The 18,152-nt window shown below is 47.3% G+C and overlaps 1 protein-coding gene across 1 annotated transcript in view; it reads right to left on the reverse strand.

The window, feature by feature from the left end:
• The window catches only part of LOC128628800 (protein diaphanous homolog 1), a 53,592-nt gene extending 35,712 nt beyond the window's left edge, over window positions 1-17,880 (reverse strand). Inside the window, exon 1 of the mRNA XM_053685615.1 lies at window positions 17,741-17,880. Coding sequence (XP_053541590.1) covers window positions 17,741-17,843 — 103 coding nt within the window. The 5' untranslated portion in view covers window positions 17,844-17,880. The remainder of the gene's footprint in view (window positions 1-17,740) is intronic.
• Window positions 17,881-18,152: the final 272 nt, after the last annotated feature.

Consider the following 18,152-nt stretch of genomic DNA (forward strand, 5'->3'; position numbering starts at 1 on the left):
AGACAGAGTGAGAGAGAGAGAGAGAGAGAGACAGAGTGAGAGAGTGTGAGAGAGTGAGACAGACAGACAGAGAGAGAGAGCGAGACAGACAGAGAGAGAGAGAGAGAGAGAGAGAGAGCGAGAGAGAGAGAGAGTGAGAGAGACTGAGTGAGAGAGCGAGAGTGAGTGAGAGAACGAGAGAAACAGACAGTGTGAGAGAGACTGAGAGAGAGAGCGAGAGTGAGTGAGAGAGTGTGAGAGAACGAGAGAAACAGACAGAGTGAGAGAGACAGACAGACAGAGAGAGAGAGCGAGAGTGAGTGAGAGGGAGAATGAGAGAGACAGACAGACAGAGAGAGAGAGAGCGAGAGTGTGAGAGAGAGAGGGAGTGAGAGAACGAGAGAAACAGACAGAGTGAGAGAGACAGACAGACAGAGAGAGAGAGCGAGAGTGAGTGAGAGGGAGAATGAGAGAGACAGACAGACAGAGAGAGAGAGAGCGAGAGTGTGAGAGAGAGAGGGAGTGAGAGAACGAGAGAAACAGACAGAGTAAGAGAGACTGAAAGAGAGAGCGAGAGTGAGTGAGAGGGAGAACGAGAGAGACAGACAGACAGACAGAGAGAGAGCGAGAGTGAGTGAGAGGGAGAATGAGAGAGACAGACAGACAGAGAGAGAGCGAGAGTGAGTGAGAGGGAGAACGAGAGAGACAGACAGACAGACAGAGAGAGAGCGAGAGTGAGTGAGAATGAGAGAGACAGACAGACAGAGAGAGAGAGAGCGAGAGTGAGTGAGAATGAGAGAGACAGACAGACAGAGAGAGAGAGAGCGAGAGTGAGTGAGAGAGACAGACAGACAGAGAGAGAGCGAGAGCGGAGAGACGGACACCTGCAGATTTTTATCTGTCGCTCTGCACGCTGACGTTGCACGCTGTGTCCTAATCACCTGTGTGTGTGGATAGGGCAAGATAGCAGGCAGCCCAAAGCGCCAGCCAGATTAGTGTGTTAGCGATTAGCGCCAGCCACGCGCGTGTCACAACAGACAAGAGGAAACACTTCACTGGCCAATTTCGATTGTTGCACATTTTGCATGAGTTTTATTTGAAAGACATTTTGTTTTGCATAAGAAACCCCAGACAGGGAAAAAGCCACGGAAGGAAGTGAGAATAAGAGTGCAGGGTCAGGCGTTTGCAGGGATTAAACTGAGGGAGAAGAAATAAGAAAGAAAAGGTGTTTTTTTAATTAAAAAAAAACCTCATGGCTGAAACTTTAAGGGGGCGAGGGAGGCGGGTGTTGGGGTGGCTCCTCTGTGGACAGATTTCAATTCGGTGGGTCGGCACAGAGTGTTTCTGTTGCTTCGCTGCTCTTCCTTTTGCCGCATATAGAGGTGTATTGATCGAGCTTTCCTGAAGCAGACAGCAAACAGATACACCTACTGCTTTCTGCTTCTGGGCGGTGTAGAGTGCCGTGCAAACTTCAAAATCTGATCTCAGTGAGATAAAAAAAACGTGTGTGTTGTGCACCCCAGTTAAAAGTACACAGTGGAACCATGTTATGTGAAATATCAGAAAGCCACTTCACTATAGAGGTCAATCAGGGGTCACCAACTCGCAGACCAGCAATGCATTCTAATGGATCAAACCAAGTACTTGAGGGGGGGGGGGGAAACCCCAAATGAGAACGACTGGCCATGGACGAACGACTGCAGATTTTCCAGACATCGTGGGTGCTCTGTTGGGGCTTACGATGGACAATCCCACATTTATGAAAATGAATGAGCTGAATGCAGCTGATCAGATCAGAGAAGGGAGAAAAGGGCTGGAAGAGTTCTCACACACTTCCAGAGATTTTTCATTTAATTTACCCTCCGGTCTGATTAACACGCTGGCGATATGGCTTATTAAAGAAAAGAAAAGAAAAAAAATCGAATGGAATGAATTGAACTGCTTGCTTCAACGTTCGGTTCTCAGAAGGATTGTGGCGCTGGAACCGAAGCAATTTTGCCAGCCGATTCTGAAGTCATCTTTTTAGCGGTGGAAAAGTGTGAAATTAGGCATGGACAACTCTTAGAAATGTTGTGATTCGAACCCTCGAGCTTCTGTCCCCTGGCACTGCGACGTAACTGCTCGGTCAGCCGAGTGTCCTCCTCGTCCGGAGCAACAATAGGGTGGATCGACCGCTCGCACACAGACAAACACGCCCGCGTCCGAGAGAGTGAAGGAACGTCAGCCTCTGTAGCAGCTCTGGGGGATTTCACGTGTGTTGCATGTGCATGATAGGGTCATAAAGAAGAGCAACACGGAGCTAGAGAGAGAGAGACAGACAGAGACAGAGAGCGAGAGACAGAGAGCGAGAGACAGAGAGCGAGACAGACAGAGTGAGAGAGAGAGCCAAACAGAGAGCGAGAGAGAGACAGAGAGCGAGACAGACAGAGAGTGAGAGAGAGAGCCAAACAGAGAGCGAGAGAGACAGACAGAGAGCGAGAGAGAGAGAGCGAGAGAGACAGACAGAGAGCGAGAGAGAGAGAGAGACAGACAGAGAGCGAGAGAGAGAGAGCGAGAGAGACAGACAGAGAGCGAGTGAGAGAGCGAGAGAGACAGACAGAGAGCGAGAGAGACAGACAGAGAGCGAGTGAGAGAGCGAGAGAGACAGAGAGCGAGAGAGAGACAGACAGCGAGAGAGAGAGACAGACAGAGAGAGAGAGACAGACAGCAAGAGAGAGAGACAGACAGCGAGAGAGAGAGACAGACAGAGAGAGAGAGCGAGAGAGACAGACAGAGAGAGAACACGAGACAGAGAGCGAGCGAGCGAGAGAGACAGACAGAGAGAGACAGACAGCGAGAGAGAGACAGACAGCGAGAGAGAGACAGACAGCGAGAGAGAGAGCGAGAGAGACAGACAGAGAGAGAACACGAGACAGAGAGCGAGAGAGACAGAGAGACAGAGAGCGAGAGAGACAGAGAGACAGAGAGCGAGAGAGACAGAGAGACAGAGAGCGAGAGAGACCGACAGAGAGAGAACACGAGACAGACAGCGAGAGAGAGACAGAGAGAGAGAGAGCGAGAGAGACAGACAGAGAGAGAACACGAGACAGAGAGCGAGAGAGAGACAGAGAGACAGAGAGCGAGAGAGACAGACAGAGAGAGAACACGAGACAGAGAGCGAGAGAGACAGAGAGAGAGCGAGCGAGAGAGACAGACAGCTGTGGGGTTCATTCCTCTTGGATGTCATCAGCGAATAACTCGAACCTGTCATGGTGTCTGACCGGGCCAAGCCAGTGGTGTTGCCACCAGCAATGTGTGCTCTCTCTCTCACACACACACACACACACACACACACACACACACACACACACACACACACACACAGAAGTAGTCTGATGTTTCATGCTCATGCTGAAAGTCACTCTCCGAATTTGAACATCTGTCATTCAAAAAGCTTATAAATGGCATCAGAACACTCAGAGTTGTGGGAGAGAGTGTGTGTGTGTGTGTGTGTGTGTGTGTGTGTGTGTGTGTGTGTGTGAGAGAGTGTGTGTGTGTGTGTGTGTGTGTGTGTGTGTGTGTGTGTGTGTGAGTGTGTTAGAGCGGTCAACCTTGTTGAAATAAAATCCAAATGCTTTCTCACTTGAAATATTTAATAAGCGCTCGGCTCGGCGACAGACAGTGAACATTAGCAGTAGCGCTACACTGCGTCCGGACGGCGTAAACCCCGGCGCATTCTTTCATTTCGTCACGGTCTCCGCTCCCGCGCTCAATCACACTCGCGGCCGGGTTTACGGTCGTCCGTCTGCCTACTCACAAGATTCTGAAAAGTACGAGGGAACCGGAGAAAACCCCAGTGACACCGAGAGAACGTGTAAAACTCCAGACGGACAGGAACGCTGGATCAGGATTAAACCAAGGACGCCGTTACCGTGAGGCTGCAAACGCTGCCCTCTGCACCACCGTGCCCTCGGACCTCGGCCCTCGGCCAGCCGTCCGTAACATGAGAACAATGCTACGAGGGAAACGGCGACGCCGACAAAAAATACACACACTGCTGAAGTGTCCGTCAAACTACAAGCTCAAACACTGATTTTGACTGCAGTCATGCTAATGCGCTGGGAAAAAAAAATCTAATGCTGGCCTGGTGAAGTCTTCGATTGAAGAGAGCTTGCTTAAATAAAGTCACTTATCCAAGAAAGATCAGGAAACTTTGAGTGAGACGACCAAAAGAATATTGTACAGCATTCACGTGTGGATTGTTCGGCCTTCGACCGCATAGATGTTACGGAAAATCGGCTGGAGTAATTTCTTCTCGCAGTCCTACTGTGTAAAGCCTAAGGCGAAAGATTTCATTGCTCGCATACTCTGCTTCATACATTTTGAACATCTTAAAGATTAAGTCGTATCTAACAGAAAGGCAAACATTCCTTTGAATCAGGCTTCTACTTTGACCTGCATAATGTTTCGAGTATTCATGCACCTATTCCAAGACACGTACAGTGTGTGTGTGTGGGGGGGGGGGGGGGGGGGGGGATTGGACGAGGCAAGATTTTGATCATTAAATATATTAACATTGATGCTGTCCACATTAAATTTTCACCAGACACCAGTATTAACTCAAGAGATCTACACAGTTATGTGTAATAAAGAGGAATGACGCAGGGAAAAAGTATTGAACGCACTAATTGAAATGTATTTAATACTCTGTTTGTAACGACAGATTCAAGACGCTTCCTGTATGAAGAAATTAACGGGACGCGGTATTCAGGTGTGATTTTGGCCCGTTCTTCTAAACATATAGTCTTTAAATCTTGTTCACTTGGATTCAGGTCAGGTGATTGATTGGGCCATTCTAACACTTTGATTATTTTTCTCTGAAACCACTTGAGAGTTTCCTTTGCTGTATGTTTTGGATCGTTGTCCTGCTGGAAGATCTCATCACCCACATCTCATCATCATCCTGGTGGATGGCAGCAGATTCTTCTCATGAATCTCCCGGTAAAGTGCTCCATTCATCGTTCCTTTAATTATATGACGTCTGCCAGTACCATGTGATGAAAAACAGCCCCACACCATGATGCTTCCACCTCCAAACTTCACTGCTGGTGTAGTGTTTTCAGGGTGATGTGCAGCACCGTTTCTTCTCCAAACATGGCGTGTAGTATGACAGACAAAAAGTTCAATTTTGCTCTCGTCTGACCAGACTACACTCTCCCAGTATTTCATAGGCCTGTCCAAATGAGTTGTAGCAAACTTTAAACGAGCTTCGACATGCCTTTTCTGTAGTAATGGAGTCTTGCGGGTGAGCGTGAGCAGTGGAGTGCACTGTCTATTGTTTTCTCTGTGACGATGACACCTGCTGCCTCCGAGTGTTTCTGGAGCTCTTTCCGAGTGGTCCTTGGCTCTTGGGCTACACTTCTGACTATTCTTCTGACTCCCTGGTCAGTAATATTGCGTGGAGTTCCTGTACATGGCCGGTTGATGACGGAGTAACGTTGCTTCCACTTGTGGATAATGGCCCCAGTGGTGCTTACTGGAGGATTCAGAAGTTTTGAAATACGTCTGAATCCGAATCCATCAATATGTTTTGCAATATTAAGGTTGCGAAGGTCTTGGGCGAGCTCTTTGCTTTGACCCATCATGACATGTTTCTTGTCTGACACCCTGGTAACGAAAAGCCTTTTTATAGACCATCAATTTACTATCAATTTACTAACCCAGCTGATAATAATTTGCACAGATAGGGGGTATAATTACTTACAGATTTCAGCTGGTTCCTTAAATGACCTTGGAGAACTGCTTTTCTTAACGTCTTCAATACTGCTTTCCCTGTGTCATTCCTCTTTCATCACACACAACTTTATTTATGGACTTTAATGCTGTGAATTCTTTATATTTCTGGAGTTCTTGAATTAATACTGATGTCTGGTGAAAATTTCATGTGAATAACCTCATTGGAAATATATTTACTGAAAAAAATGTTGACGTGTCGGATACTTATTTCCCTCACCGTATGTGTCGCTGTGCATGGAGATGTAAAACACGCCGACACGCTCTGCTCATTTCTCTTTAAAACTTTCCGCCTATCTAAACTGTTTTGTGACTTTAGTATGAAGGTGTCAGCCGTAAGGTTATCTATAAGCTAGCGTGCTCCAAAACAATGCCAAGATTCACATTTAGAAGATATACGCATTCAAATTTGACCGTCTCTCTCGACCGCCGATACGGATCAACAGTTTCGATGACGTCGTCCTGCACTTCAGCTTCTGATCACATTTTCTGTCCCATCAAACGCTCTCTAATATCTGAAGTGTCCCGCCCCCAACATTACAAAAAACCCCACGCTACTCACCGTCAAGTACGGCTTAGCCCGGGCTGTGAGGCAAACCTAAACGTTATTAGCCATTGAACAAGGCGGAGGAGCCACTCGATATGCCCCGCCCTGACTTCCTGTTTCACTGGAAATTACATCGACACATTGAATGACGCTGCGCGTTTCAAGGCACTTCACAGGCACTGAGCGTGAACGTTTCAAATTCAACACCTTTAAAAATATTCACCCATCTACAAGACGTGTCCGTTAACATGTCATCAAACGGACTTTTAAGCAGGTTCACGGTACAGAAACCATTAGTGTTAAGATGTAAAACTATCTAGAAAAGACCAGAAGTATGCGAGTTGAGATGAGACACAGCTCGTTTGTTCACTATGTGCAACACCAGAGTGAAACTTACATGCTCAGCCATCTCGAGTATGTGTGTGTGTGCACAGTACGTGCAGTTAAAAGCTAGTATAACCCTGGTGTAACTAAACCTGCAGCATGAATCGGGCTTAAATCGCATCACGAGAGGCAATACCCACTGGTTCTGTGTTAAAGCTGTAACTTTAACTGGACTAACGTGACTAAAGCCTATTAGTACAGAGACTTGGAGAGAAATCCCTACTGAGATTTAACAGCTATGCAGCTGGGTGGAAAAACCAGGCGCTCATTCGATATATAACAAAAAGTAAAAATAAATCAAATGCTGGCTTAGTAATCCGATCCAACACGCGCAGCGACGCATTGCCGAGGTGAGCGCGCTGCGCTGAGACGTCTCTTGGTGAGAGCGTCTGGAGCGTTTGTGCTATACCAAACGTGTCAGCTCTGGTTAAGCCTGAACAGAATCACTGAGCACTGACAGCTTTATTAAACTTTAAACCTGCGTCTAACTGCCCTGAACACACACACACACACACAGGCGGCTGTGCAACTCCAGCCACGATGTTCATGGAATAAAGAGTGATGAAGCAGAAGCACATACACACTCTTATGCGAGATCCACAGATTAGACACCCTCCAACACCTCCAACACCTCAGATCTCTTTCTGTACCTCGCTGTCACACACAGCACGCAGCGCATGTATACGCTATACCTTCAGAGCATTCTTTAATGCGCCGTTCTGACCGAGAAAAAAAGCGGGGCCCAAACAGCTGCATGTCACGTCAAGCAAAAAAAAAAACCAAACAAACAAAAAAAAACACAAGAATGAGTGATGCGCACTATATAGCCAAAAGTATGTGGACACCTGACCATCACACCCATATTGTGGTTCTTCGTCTTTGTATACTGTAGCATTACGGCTTCCCTTCACTGGAACATGTTCGAGCATGACAACGCGTCTGTGCACAAACTGAGGTCCATGAAGACTTGTGTGCCAAGGTTGGTGTGGGAGAACTTGTCGAGGCTCTGTGCAGGACACTCCTCAAGCACACTGAACGCCTCTGGGATGAAGCGGAATGGTGCTCGGACCACCTCACTCAACATCAGTGCCTGGCCTCACTGATGCTCTTGTGGCTGATTGAGCACAAATCCCCACAGCTACACTCCAAAATCTAGTGGAAAGCCTTCCCAGAAGAGTGGAGTACAGTACATACTGCAGTATGTACACCAGCACCACATCGGTCGCGCCTTCGTCAGTGGATGTTCGCGGACGTCCGCGATACACGTTGTGCTCGCCGTGTTTCCTGTTAAAGTCCAGTGCAACCCTACGAGAGCTTCCCGATCCAGCCAGGAGAATGACTTCAATACGTTCTTTTGTCAAAGACATTTTTAAAGACTGTCTGAGGGAAAAAACAACAACAACAACAACATAAACTAAGTATGAACTATTTTGGAAGACATTTTGCTGAAAAGTGCTCATTTCCCCTGTACATGGAGACTTTTGGGACACCCTGTAGAATGGGATACTCAACAAACACATTTGGATGTGATGGTCAGGCGTCCACAGATTTGAAAAATACTACTATAGTTCGTCCGAGTTGTACAGCTTTGTGTGCGACATTTCAACTATGTTTATTTTCAAAACATGGTCAAAACGTGCTACTATACAGGCTGACACTCATTCCCCGTCCATGCATCTCTGCTGCGTAGCTCCCGCTGGAAAGCGGCATACATTATTTCCCAGCTGAAACTTTTTCTCCCCATGCTGTGAATCAAGTTCTCCTCCTGGATTCCCACGATGCATCCCACACCTACTCGACATCGACGAGGAACGGGCATAAAGTTGAACTTTCGGTGAACGTGCACCCTTAAACTCTCCCTCCCCTTTTTCCTTCTCACTGTCCTTATTCCTGTTCTCATAAGGGCACGAAGAGCAGGCGAGGGAGAATTAGTGTACGCGTGTGGGTGTGCGAGAGCAGGCGGCGGTCTCTTAATTAAGAGGCAGTCCATAACGAGGCTCTAACGAGGTTGTTCTAATGAGGTCATGGGCCAGGGGAGGATTCGCCGTCGCTCATCAGCAGAGACACAGCGGGGCGTATACACAACCCTCGGGCCATGAGGCTGACACGTTCTCACACACACACACACAGCTTTCAACTCTGACAGGCACAAACACTTCAGAAGCCTAGTGCACAAACAACTACTACTCAAAACTCTGACACATGCGCACACACACCACAACCTATAATTTTTTTGTCTACAGACAAAGAAAATGTGTGTTTGTCTCAGTGTGTGTGTGTGTTTGTGCATGTACTCCAAGTATACTGCCTTTCTATTTTGAGCATGTGCAGTAAGAGAGAGAGAGACACAGAGAGACAGAGAGAGAGCAGGAATGAAGTAAAGGTGACTTTGGGCACAATGCCTGGTAATTGGGTACACATACAAATGACTTTTTCTTTCCTCCACCCTTTCCCCTCTCGCTCTCTCTCCCTCATCCCGACGCAGTTCTATCCATCTTTCTCTTTCCCCATTTCCTCCCTCTCTCCCGGCCCAAATGTGATTGTATTTCCAAGTGTGAGACGGATGATTGACTAGAAAGACGGAGACGGGACGAAAGGGCCGAGGCCAACAACACACACGCGCGGTGATAAGAAAGACACACGCATGTGTGTGCGCGCGTGTGTGGGAGTGCCACTGTTGGTCCACCGAGTCTCATTTTAGATGCTAGCACTCCTCCCTCTCTGCCACGATGATCGAATTAGCATTCTTCCTCCAACGCTGTCTCCATCTCCGCACCGCTTCCCAGCTTCTCAGAAGACAGAGGGGAACAAAAGTCAAGGAAAGGAGACGGGAAGAGAAAACGAGACAGACACTAGACACCAGGGCGGTCACAATTATTTCAAAGTCGCGAGTGAAATCTAATGAAATAAGAGAATCTTAAGCAAAAAATAAACGCGGCAGACGCAACGTCAAGATTTCAGCATGAATTTTGTGTCTTGCCTTTTGTCGAGTTTCTATGGAGAAGGAAAAAAAAAGGATGCTTCGAGAACTAGAAATGAACAATTATGGATCTGATCATTTCCTTTTCAATTTTGTTTATATATATATTTATCTATCTATCTATCTATCTATCTATATAAATATTATATATATATATATATATATATATATATATATATATATATATATATATATATAGATAGATAGATAGATAGATAGATATATAGACCAGGTTATAATATTGTTCAAACGTAACAGTTTATAAACTAGGAACGTATGTAATATAAGGAACGCCATCATTTATAGCCATTTATTAATCGTTATTTAGCCGAAATGTTTTTCCGAAGCGCAGGTTTCAGTACACACCGCTCACATAAAGCCCATCAATAAATCAACCCCAGCACCAAGGCTGCATTCTGACGCTAGCTAATGGTATGACAATAAGCCGGCTAATTAACAGCAATGATGGGTGTGTTAATGAGGAGGCAGAGAGCACAAAGTGATGCCACAGCAACCACCTGGCCTTAAATGCCAGCCAAACAAAAGCGCTCATTACTGACTAGAGCAAGCCCACCGAGACCCGCGCTCCGCTCGGGGGGGGGGGGGATGGGGGACAGCCGAGGCTGTTAACTGCTTCAGATTCGGAACATTCTGGATATGTACTGCACTCGAAACAGTACAGTCATCAAAAAAAGAAAAAAAAAAAAAAAAGGGCACAAAAAGCTCTTTAGCCTCTGCTGTGAATAAGGAGGTGATGAGGAGCTTCTAATAGATCAGCACCACTGCCCTTTTCAGGCTTAATCTGTGCTTGTCAGTGCTAATTATCAGCAGCTTCCACACACATTTCTACAGGGCTCTGGTGTGAAAAGGGAGTTATTATGATGATTCTAAGTGGTGCCATTGCCCTCTGAAGCAGTAGGCACAGAGCTATTGCTCAGTCCACAAACAGAAAGGAAAGAAAAAAGAAGAAAAAAAAAAAAACCCACCTCACCTACCATCCACTCAGCACTAAACACCACGCATTAACGCGGAACAGAGCAGCATGCTAACACACTCCATACACGCGTCACATAAACATGTACACTCCGTTTGAATTCATTTGGGTGTGGCTTCAAATCCTATTTAAACCAGAACTCTGGGCATCAAACAGTCGAGTCTGACACTTTTAGACAACAGTCGTAAAGAGATCACCTTAATAATATCCATCACTGCACTGGTGCACGTTTTATACCGTGAGTCTTTACCTCAGCGGCATCGCAGGAGCGAGAGTGCTGCTGGCGTGAATATCAGCCTCACGTGCACAATTGTGAGCGTGAGATTGCTTTTCTAGAGCAGTTCTGTAAACAAGGAATTCATATCGAGGACCTGAGACCTGAGAGTCTTGCCACGGCACAGACCGACCGAGCCTGTAGTTCGTGTAGTAACGGTTTCAGTGGAACACGGTGCTGTTACACTACACGTCAGAACTCTTGGAACGCTGCTTGTCCAATCAAATTCGCGAACCGGAACTAACTGTTGTGTAATGTTTGTTTGCTGTAAAATGTCATTTCCGGACGTTTGTCTGGTGGACAAATCATAAATATATTAGCACTATAAGCACAGCGGGTGAGTGAAAGCTCCAGTGTGGTGCCTAGTCCTGTGTTTTGGTTTCCCGGAATTGAACTGCCTAGGCTACAAAGCGCTAGCTAATGTAACGTAACGGACGTAACATAATGGAAACGAATGCGTACGAGTTCCTGGAGAGGACCGGGGACGACCGTGAAGCCAGTCCTCGTCCTGTCGTGATAGGATGGTACGAGCGTGCCGCTACAGTTACGCCATCGTGGTGTCACACACGTGCAAAAACGAACAGGTCTGTAGTGTGGAAGTTAATAAGAAGTCCCCCCGCCCCTTTCTCTGGTTGTTAAACCTACTTGTCTGAAGGGCAACTAAAAATAAATAAAAAAAAAAAAACGAATAGCCCGAACACAATCTCTGCTTGGGGCCCCAGGCTGCTGATGCGTCCCCGACCCACACTACACATCCATCATCAACCGTTTTGTCCTTCATACAGTGTTCACACGGCTTTCTTTCCTGATAACCGCAATGTGTGGTAGATATACTCAACCTCTACTTCTGCAAATTGAACTGCACTCGATATTAGATCATAAGACTTCACACCACGTTCTTTGTGCCCTTTTTTTTTTCCCCTCTCCTGCCGTTTTGCGGATGGGAACATTTAATGAGTCCGGACCCGTCGCAGATAAAGGACGTTAAGAGGGAGTGCTAATTTATTACACAGGAGCAGGGAAAAAGCAGGGCAACGTGGGTCATCAATTAGGAGATAACACTTTCAAACTTGTAATTAGAATTTGTGTAAGCTTGGGAGTCAATAGCGGCTTTAAACAAACAGCCGAGAACGCTCTTATCGGCAGGCCCAGAGCTTTATCTTACAAACCCATTCCCTGACCTGAGAGCACTGACAGAGCAGTCATTACACTGTGGCTGTGTCTGACAAAGTGTCTGCACTCTACAGACACACTTACTGACTGTGAGAACGTGTGTGTGTGTGTGTGTCTGGGCGAGCTGGAGAGAGAGAGAGAGAGAGAGAGAGAGAGAGAGAGAGAGAGAGAGAGAGAGAGAGAGCAATTAAATACACGCATGATGGATAGATTCGGCGGTGCCAACAAGTTGTCCAAGCAGGCAGCATAAAATAAATAAATAAATAAATAAATAAATGAAAAATGAAACTCTAGAGACTGTTGTCTGAGAAACTCCCAGGAGATCAGAAGATTCTGAAATACTCAAACCACCCCATCTGGCATTAAAATCCATGCCACGGTTAAAGTCACAGATCACAATTTCCCCCATTCTGATGTTTGATGTGAACATTAACTAAAGTTCCTGACCTGTATCCGCATGATTTTATACACTGCGCTGCTGCCGAGCCACTGCCGCACACGATTAGCAGATTAGATAACTGCATGAATGAGCAGGTGTACAAGGGTCCCGACTACTCAATACTCAGTACGTTTACATGGACAACGATAATCTGATATTAACCCGATTAAGACGGTACTCTGATTAAGAAACTCGCATGTAAACAGCGATTATTGACGACCTTAATCCGACTAAACTCGTACTCGATGTGAACACACATGGAATTAAGCCGTGTGGAGTATTCCTGTTTTAGTCGCATTATCGCAGTGAATTACAGACATGTACACACCTTAATCTCACTATTAACATCGTGTGGGAGTTTTCATGATTACACACGGCAGCGCTCAACCGTTTTACGGCAAACAAGAGAGCACGTCCGAATGTGCGTACTTACCTACTATATAGTAGGAGAAATACATGAATCTCGGCTACTATATAGCAGGTAAGTATGTGATTTGGGACGCAGCCCACGGCTTCAAGCAGTCGTCTATTAGCACGTACAGCATGACAAATAATTACCTGCACTTGAAGCTTTCGTAAAATTAAAAAAAAAAAACACCCGAAACTGTATACGGGACCATAACGAAGACCAACTGTATGTCGATACGTGAAATTCTGGAGGGACGTCGGACGGCGTGGCGTGGGGACGTAATGACGTGTGCTGTTAATCGATCTATGTTCTATAACACGTAAAACAGGAACATGAAAGGAATATCCTAAAAACATCTCAACACCTTAATCACAATATTGTCTTATTCAGAATAAGGTCAATAATTAGATTACGGCTGTCCATGTAAACGTAGTCACTGTTTGTAGATACTGAAAGAATAGTAAATGCTGATAGACAGCACAATAAACACTACTGCTTTATGCATTATTACAGAATAATGCCTGTTGATATAGAAGTGTTCTTTTTAATAAGACAAAAAGGCATGTTCTGCTGTTTTGCACGCACTTAACTCATTTCAGTTTCTCCCACTGAGCTCCAGACAGCATGGAGCCTTCCTGATAATGTGATACTGAAAGGTGCACGCATCAACAGTATGTAAGTTCGGCCAGGTATTCGGAGAGCACGTAAGAGTAACCTGGCTAGGTACATGACTTTGATTTAGTTTTTCAGGTGCACGCCTGTAACAGTATGAACGGCACGGGAAAAGCTCAGTGACGGCTAATTAGCAGCGCCTCCGTTTTTCCTGACCAAGAACCACAGTCCCACGCGTGTTTTTTTTTTTTTTTTGGCTCACAAGATAGAGACTCACACATTCAAAAGTCAGAGTTCGCCTTGATAAAGTCAGTGTGAAGCAAAATTAACCACCACCAGAAGCACCGTGTCTTTCATGCCCCGCACTCTCTCCCTCGGTGAACCGGCTTTTCTGTCAGGTGAATTTTAATTAGCTGAAAAAGCAGAAAGGTGGTGTGTTTTTTTTATTCATGTGGCTCCTGTATCGCAGTAGCAAGGACTCAACAATCATACGTACTATGCCTGAGCTGCAGATGCTGGAATCTTTGCAGAGGCAGAAGAAGAAAAAAAAATGGACAGTGAAAGCGATTAAGAGAGAACGAGAAGGAATGAGAGAGGGACAGATAAATGAAGGGAGTCAAGAAATGAGAGGAAAAAAGAGACAGACAGTGGGAGGGTGAAGAAAGGAGGAATAGGAGAGACAGAGCAAGAGAAAAGTGGAGAGAGAAAAGACCTAATGATGGAAGAAACAGACAGACAGATGTGTGTGTGTGTGTGTGTGTGTGATAGAGAATGAGTGAGTGAGTGAGTGAGAGAAAGAGAATGAGAGAGCGAGTGTGTGTGAGTGAGAGAGACGGAGAGAGAGAGAGAGACAGAGATGGAGAGAGGGAGAGAGAGAGGGAGAGAGAGAGGGAGAGAGAGAGAGGGAGAGAGAGAGGGAGAGAGAGAGGGAGAGAGAGAGAGGGAGAGAGAGAGGGAGAGAGAGAGAGAGAGAGAGAGAGAGATGGAGAGAGGGAGAGAGGGGGAGAGAGAGATGGAGAGAGGGGGAGAGAGAGATGGAGAGAGGGAGAGAGAGAGGGGGAGAGAGGGAGAGAGAGATGGAGAGAGGGAGAGAGAGAGGGGGAGAGAGGGAGAGAGAGATGGAGAGAGGGAGAGAGAGAGGGGGAGAGAGGGAGAGAGAGATGGAGAGAGGGAGAGAGAGAGGGGGAGAGAGGGAGAGAGAGAGGGGGAGAGAGGGAGAGAGAGAGGGGGAGAGAGGGGGAGAGGGGGAGAGAGAGGGAGAGAGAGGGGGAGAGAGAGGGAGAGAGGGGGAGAGAGAGAGAGGGGGGAGAGGGGGAGAGAGAGGGGGGAGAGGGGGAGAAAGGGAGAGAGAGAGGGGGGAGAGGGGGAGAGAGGGAGAGAGAGAGGGGGAGAGAGAGGGAGAGAGGGGGAGAGAGAGAGAGGGGGGAGAGGGGGAGAGAGAGGGGGGAGAGGGGGGAGAGGGGGAGAAAGGGAGAGAGAGAGGGGGGAGAGGGGGAGAGAGGGAGAGAGAGAGGGGGGAGAGGGGGAGAGAGGGAGAGAGAGAGGGGGGAGAGGGGGAGAGAGAGGGAGAGAGAGAGGGGGGGGGACGGGGGGGGGCTGTGTGGACGGAGCGTATAATTAAGGCGGAAATACTCGGTGTCCTTGGGAAGTGAAATCACGGCTGAGACACGGGGAGAAAGAGAAAGCTGCTTCTACTGACGACCTTCAGAAAGGCAGAGAATGAGCACGGAATGAGTGACGAAGGAAACCAGGAACTTGGAAGAAAAGGTCAAGCAGTAGCACAGAGTGAATGACAAAGAAAAAGGAGACAGATGACAGGAGGAAAGAAAAGCGAATCAGAGAAGAACACTAAGCGCACTCGCAATCAAGAGAGTGAGAAAGCGGTAGAGGAAAAGAGAGAAGGGGGGGGGGGGGCAGACGGAGGTCGGCTTTTAATCAGCAATCTGAAGGGACTCGATAATCAGAGCATCCGACAGTAAATGTCAGAGGAAGACAGGATACAAAGACCGCGGGAGGGGGGAAGGGCAGAGGGAGAAGAAACCAATACGACCAAATCCAGATAAAAAGAGAGAGAGAAACACTTCAGTCCATTTTCCAGTGAAGACGAGTGATAACACATCTATCATAGATCCACAGCCGAATACACCGCTCTCAACACGTGAGGATCGTGTACAAACACACGTCTCACACACACACACGGCTAGAAAGGATCGTGTACAAACACACGTCTCACACACACACACACACACACACACACACACACACACACACACACACACACGGCTAGAAAGGATCGTGTACAAACACACGTCTCACACACACACACACACGGCTAGAAAGGATCGTGTACAAACACGTCTCACACACACGGCTAGAAAGGATCGTGTACACACACACACACACACACACACACACACACACACACACACACGCGTCTCACACACACACACGGCTAGAAAGGATCGTGTACACACACACGTCTCACACACACACGGCTAGAAAGGATCGTGTACACACACACACACACACACACGGCTAGAAAGGATCGTGTACACACACACACACACACACACACGGCTAGAAAGGATCGTGTACACACACACACACACACACACACGGCTAGAAAGGATCGTGTACACACACACACACACGTCTCACACACACACACGGCTAGAAAGGATCGTGTACACACACACACGTCTCACACACACACGGCTAGAAAGGATCGTGTACACACACACACACACACAGCTAGAAAGGATCGTGTACACACACACACACACACACGTCTCACACACACACACGGCTAGAAAGGATCGTGTACACACACACACACACACACGTCTCACACACACACACACGGCTAGAAAGGATCGTGTACACACACACACACACACACACACACACACAGCTAGAAAGGATCGTGTACACACACACACACACACACACACACACACACACACAGCTAGAAAGGATCGTGTTGCGGGAATTCAGTCTTTGTTTCAGAAAACTGTGTTTTTTACAAAGATAAAGAAAAGGGTGAACTTGGGGTTGATGGAGAAAGAGAGACAAAATCTGCAGCAGACAGATGGCTGAGAAAGACACCAGTGGATTCTAAATGACAGCCACTGCAAACTACACACACACACACACACACACACACACACACACACACACACGGAAACTTCAGCTGCAGTCGCAATCCAGCCAACACACTCCCAAAGTCATAGAGATCATAACGCTGAATGAGGCTCAAACTGACGGCTACCTACATTTGTCCTTCAACCCCTCTCCCTCTCTCTCCCTCTCTCTCTCTCTCTCTCTCTCTCTCTCTCTCTCTCTCTCACACACACACAGAGCTTAGGTCACACAGAGCATTCTCTCGCTCCCTCTCTCAGCCTGGGGGATGAGTAATAGTTGAAGCGAGGGATGGTGACAGAAGGCTATAAAAGTGTAATTTGCTCGTCTTTCTTTACCACGGGAAAGCAAATTCGTTCTGCTGCTCGCGCACCTATCTGAGGACGCTCGCGCTGAAACGTGGCATTAGAGAGGGAGAACGAGCGAGAGAAGGGCAGGACGAACGAGCGCGACAGCCAGGTGGAGAGGGAGCAGAGGTGGAAGAGAGTGGGCGAGCGTGATTAAGGCAGGGAGCCGTCTCCTACTCCCTGCCTCGCGCTGCCATTAGTTCACTCCTTTGTTCCTTTAAAGTGCAGGGGAACAATGAGAGAGAGAGAGAGAGAGAGAGAGCGCGAGCGCGTGAGTGTGCTAAGAATAACACTGTGCTGCACACGGCTGTGTGAACAAAGCGGCGACAGGGTTAGAGTTAGTGGGATAAAGGCACGGAGACCTGTAGCTGATCACTAATTACAACCTTCTCTCCACACCCTGGTATTACAGACCTGCTCCGAAAAGAAAAAAGAAAGAGAGGCAGGCAGTTGGAAAGGAAAGTAAAGAAAAAGAGAAGAGAAAAAAAAGAGAAGAGACAGAGAGTGTGAACGCGTGAGGAAGGGCGTGGATGATGAGGGCGGCGTGTTCTGACATTTCCGCTGATAACCGAGTGCTGGAGCGGAGCGGAGCGGCGTGCGAGAGAGCTGAACTGTTACCATGTGCCAGTTTAAATCAGAAACGCCTCAGCGCCGCTAGCTAACCACGCACACACACACACACACACACACACCGAGAACGGCAGCTCCAACATCACTGAGCTCTTCTACATCCCTCATCTTTCCTCCTCTTGCTCTGCCACGATCCACTCTTCTCACGCCGACTTTAAGTTCCATTAAACCGCCTCACCGTCCGCAGCCAATCAGCACCAAGACCTGACAAACAGGAAGCAAACACAACCGCTAGCACATACCTTTCAGTGCCACGTGTTCACTCACTTCACTGAAGGTACCTATTCAATTCATTACGTACCTTCCGACAAAGGAAGGAATCCAAATGAACTGTGCTTTATAATAAAAACGAAACAACACAAACAAACAAACAAACAACCCTCGTGTGTGTTCGTACTTCACAGTGTGCCTCAGAAAACGTTTACACCGCAACAATTGTAACTTTATTTCTTTTTAAGTAGGATTCTGGGTGCC

The sequence above is a fragment of the Ictalurus punctatus genome, chromosome 14 (genome assembly GCF_001660625.3).
Source record: "Ictalurus punctatus breed USDA103 chromosome 14, Coco_2.0, whole genome shotgun sequence".
NCBI lineage: Eukaryota > Metazoa > Chordata > Actinopteri > Siluriformes > Ictaluridae > Ictalurus > Ictalurus punctatus.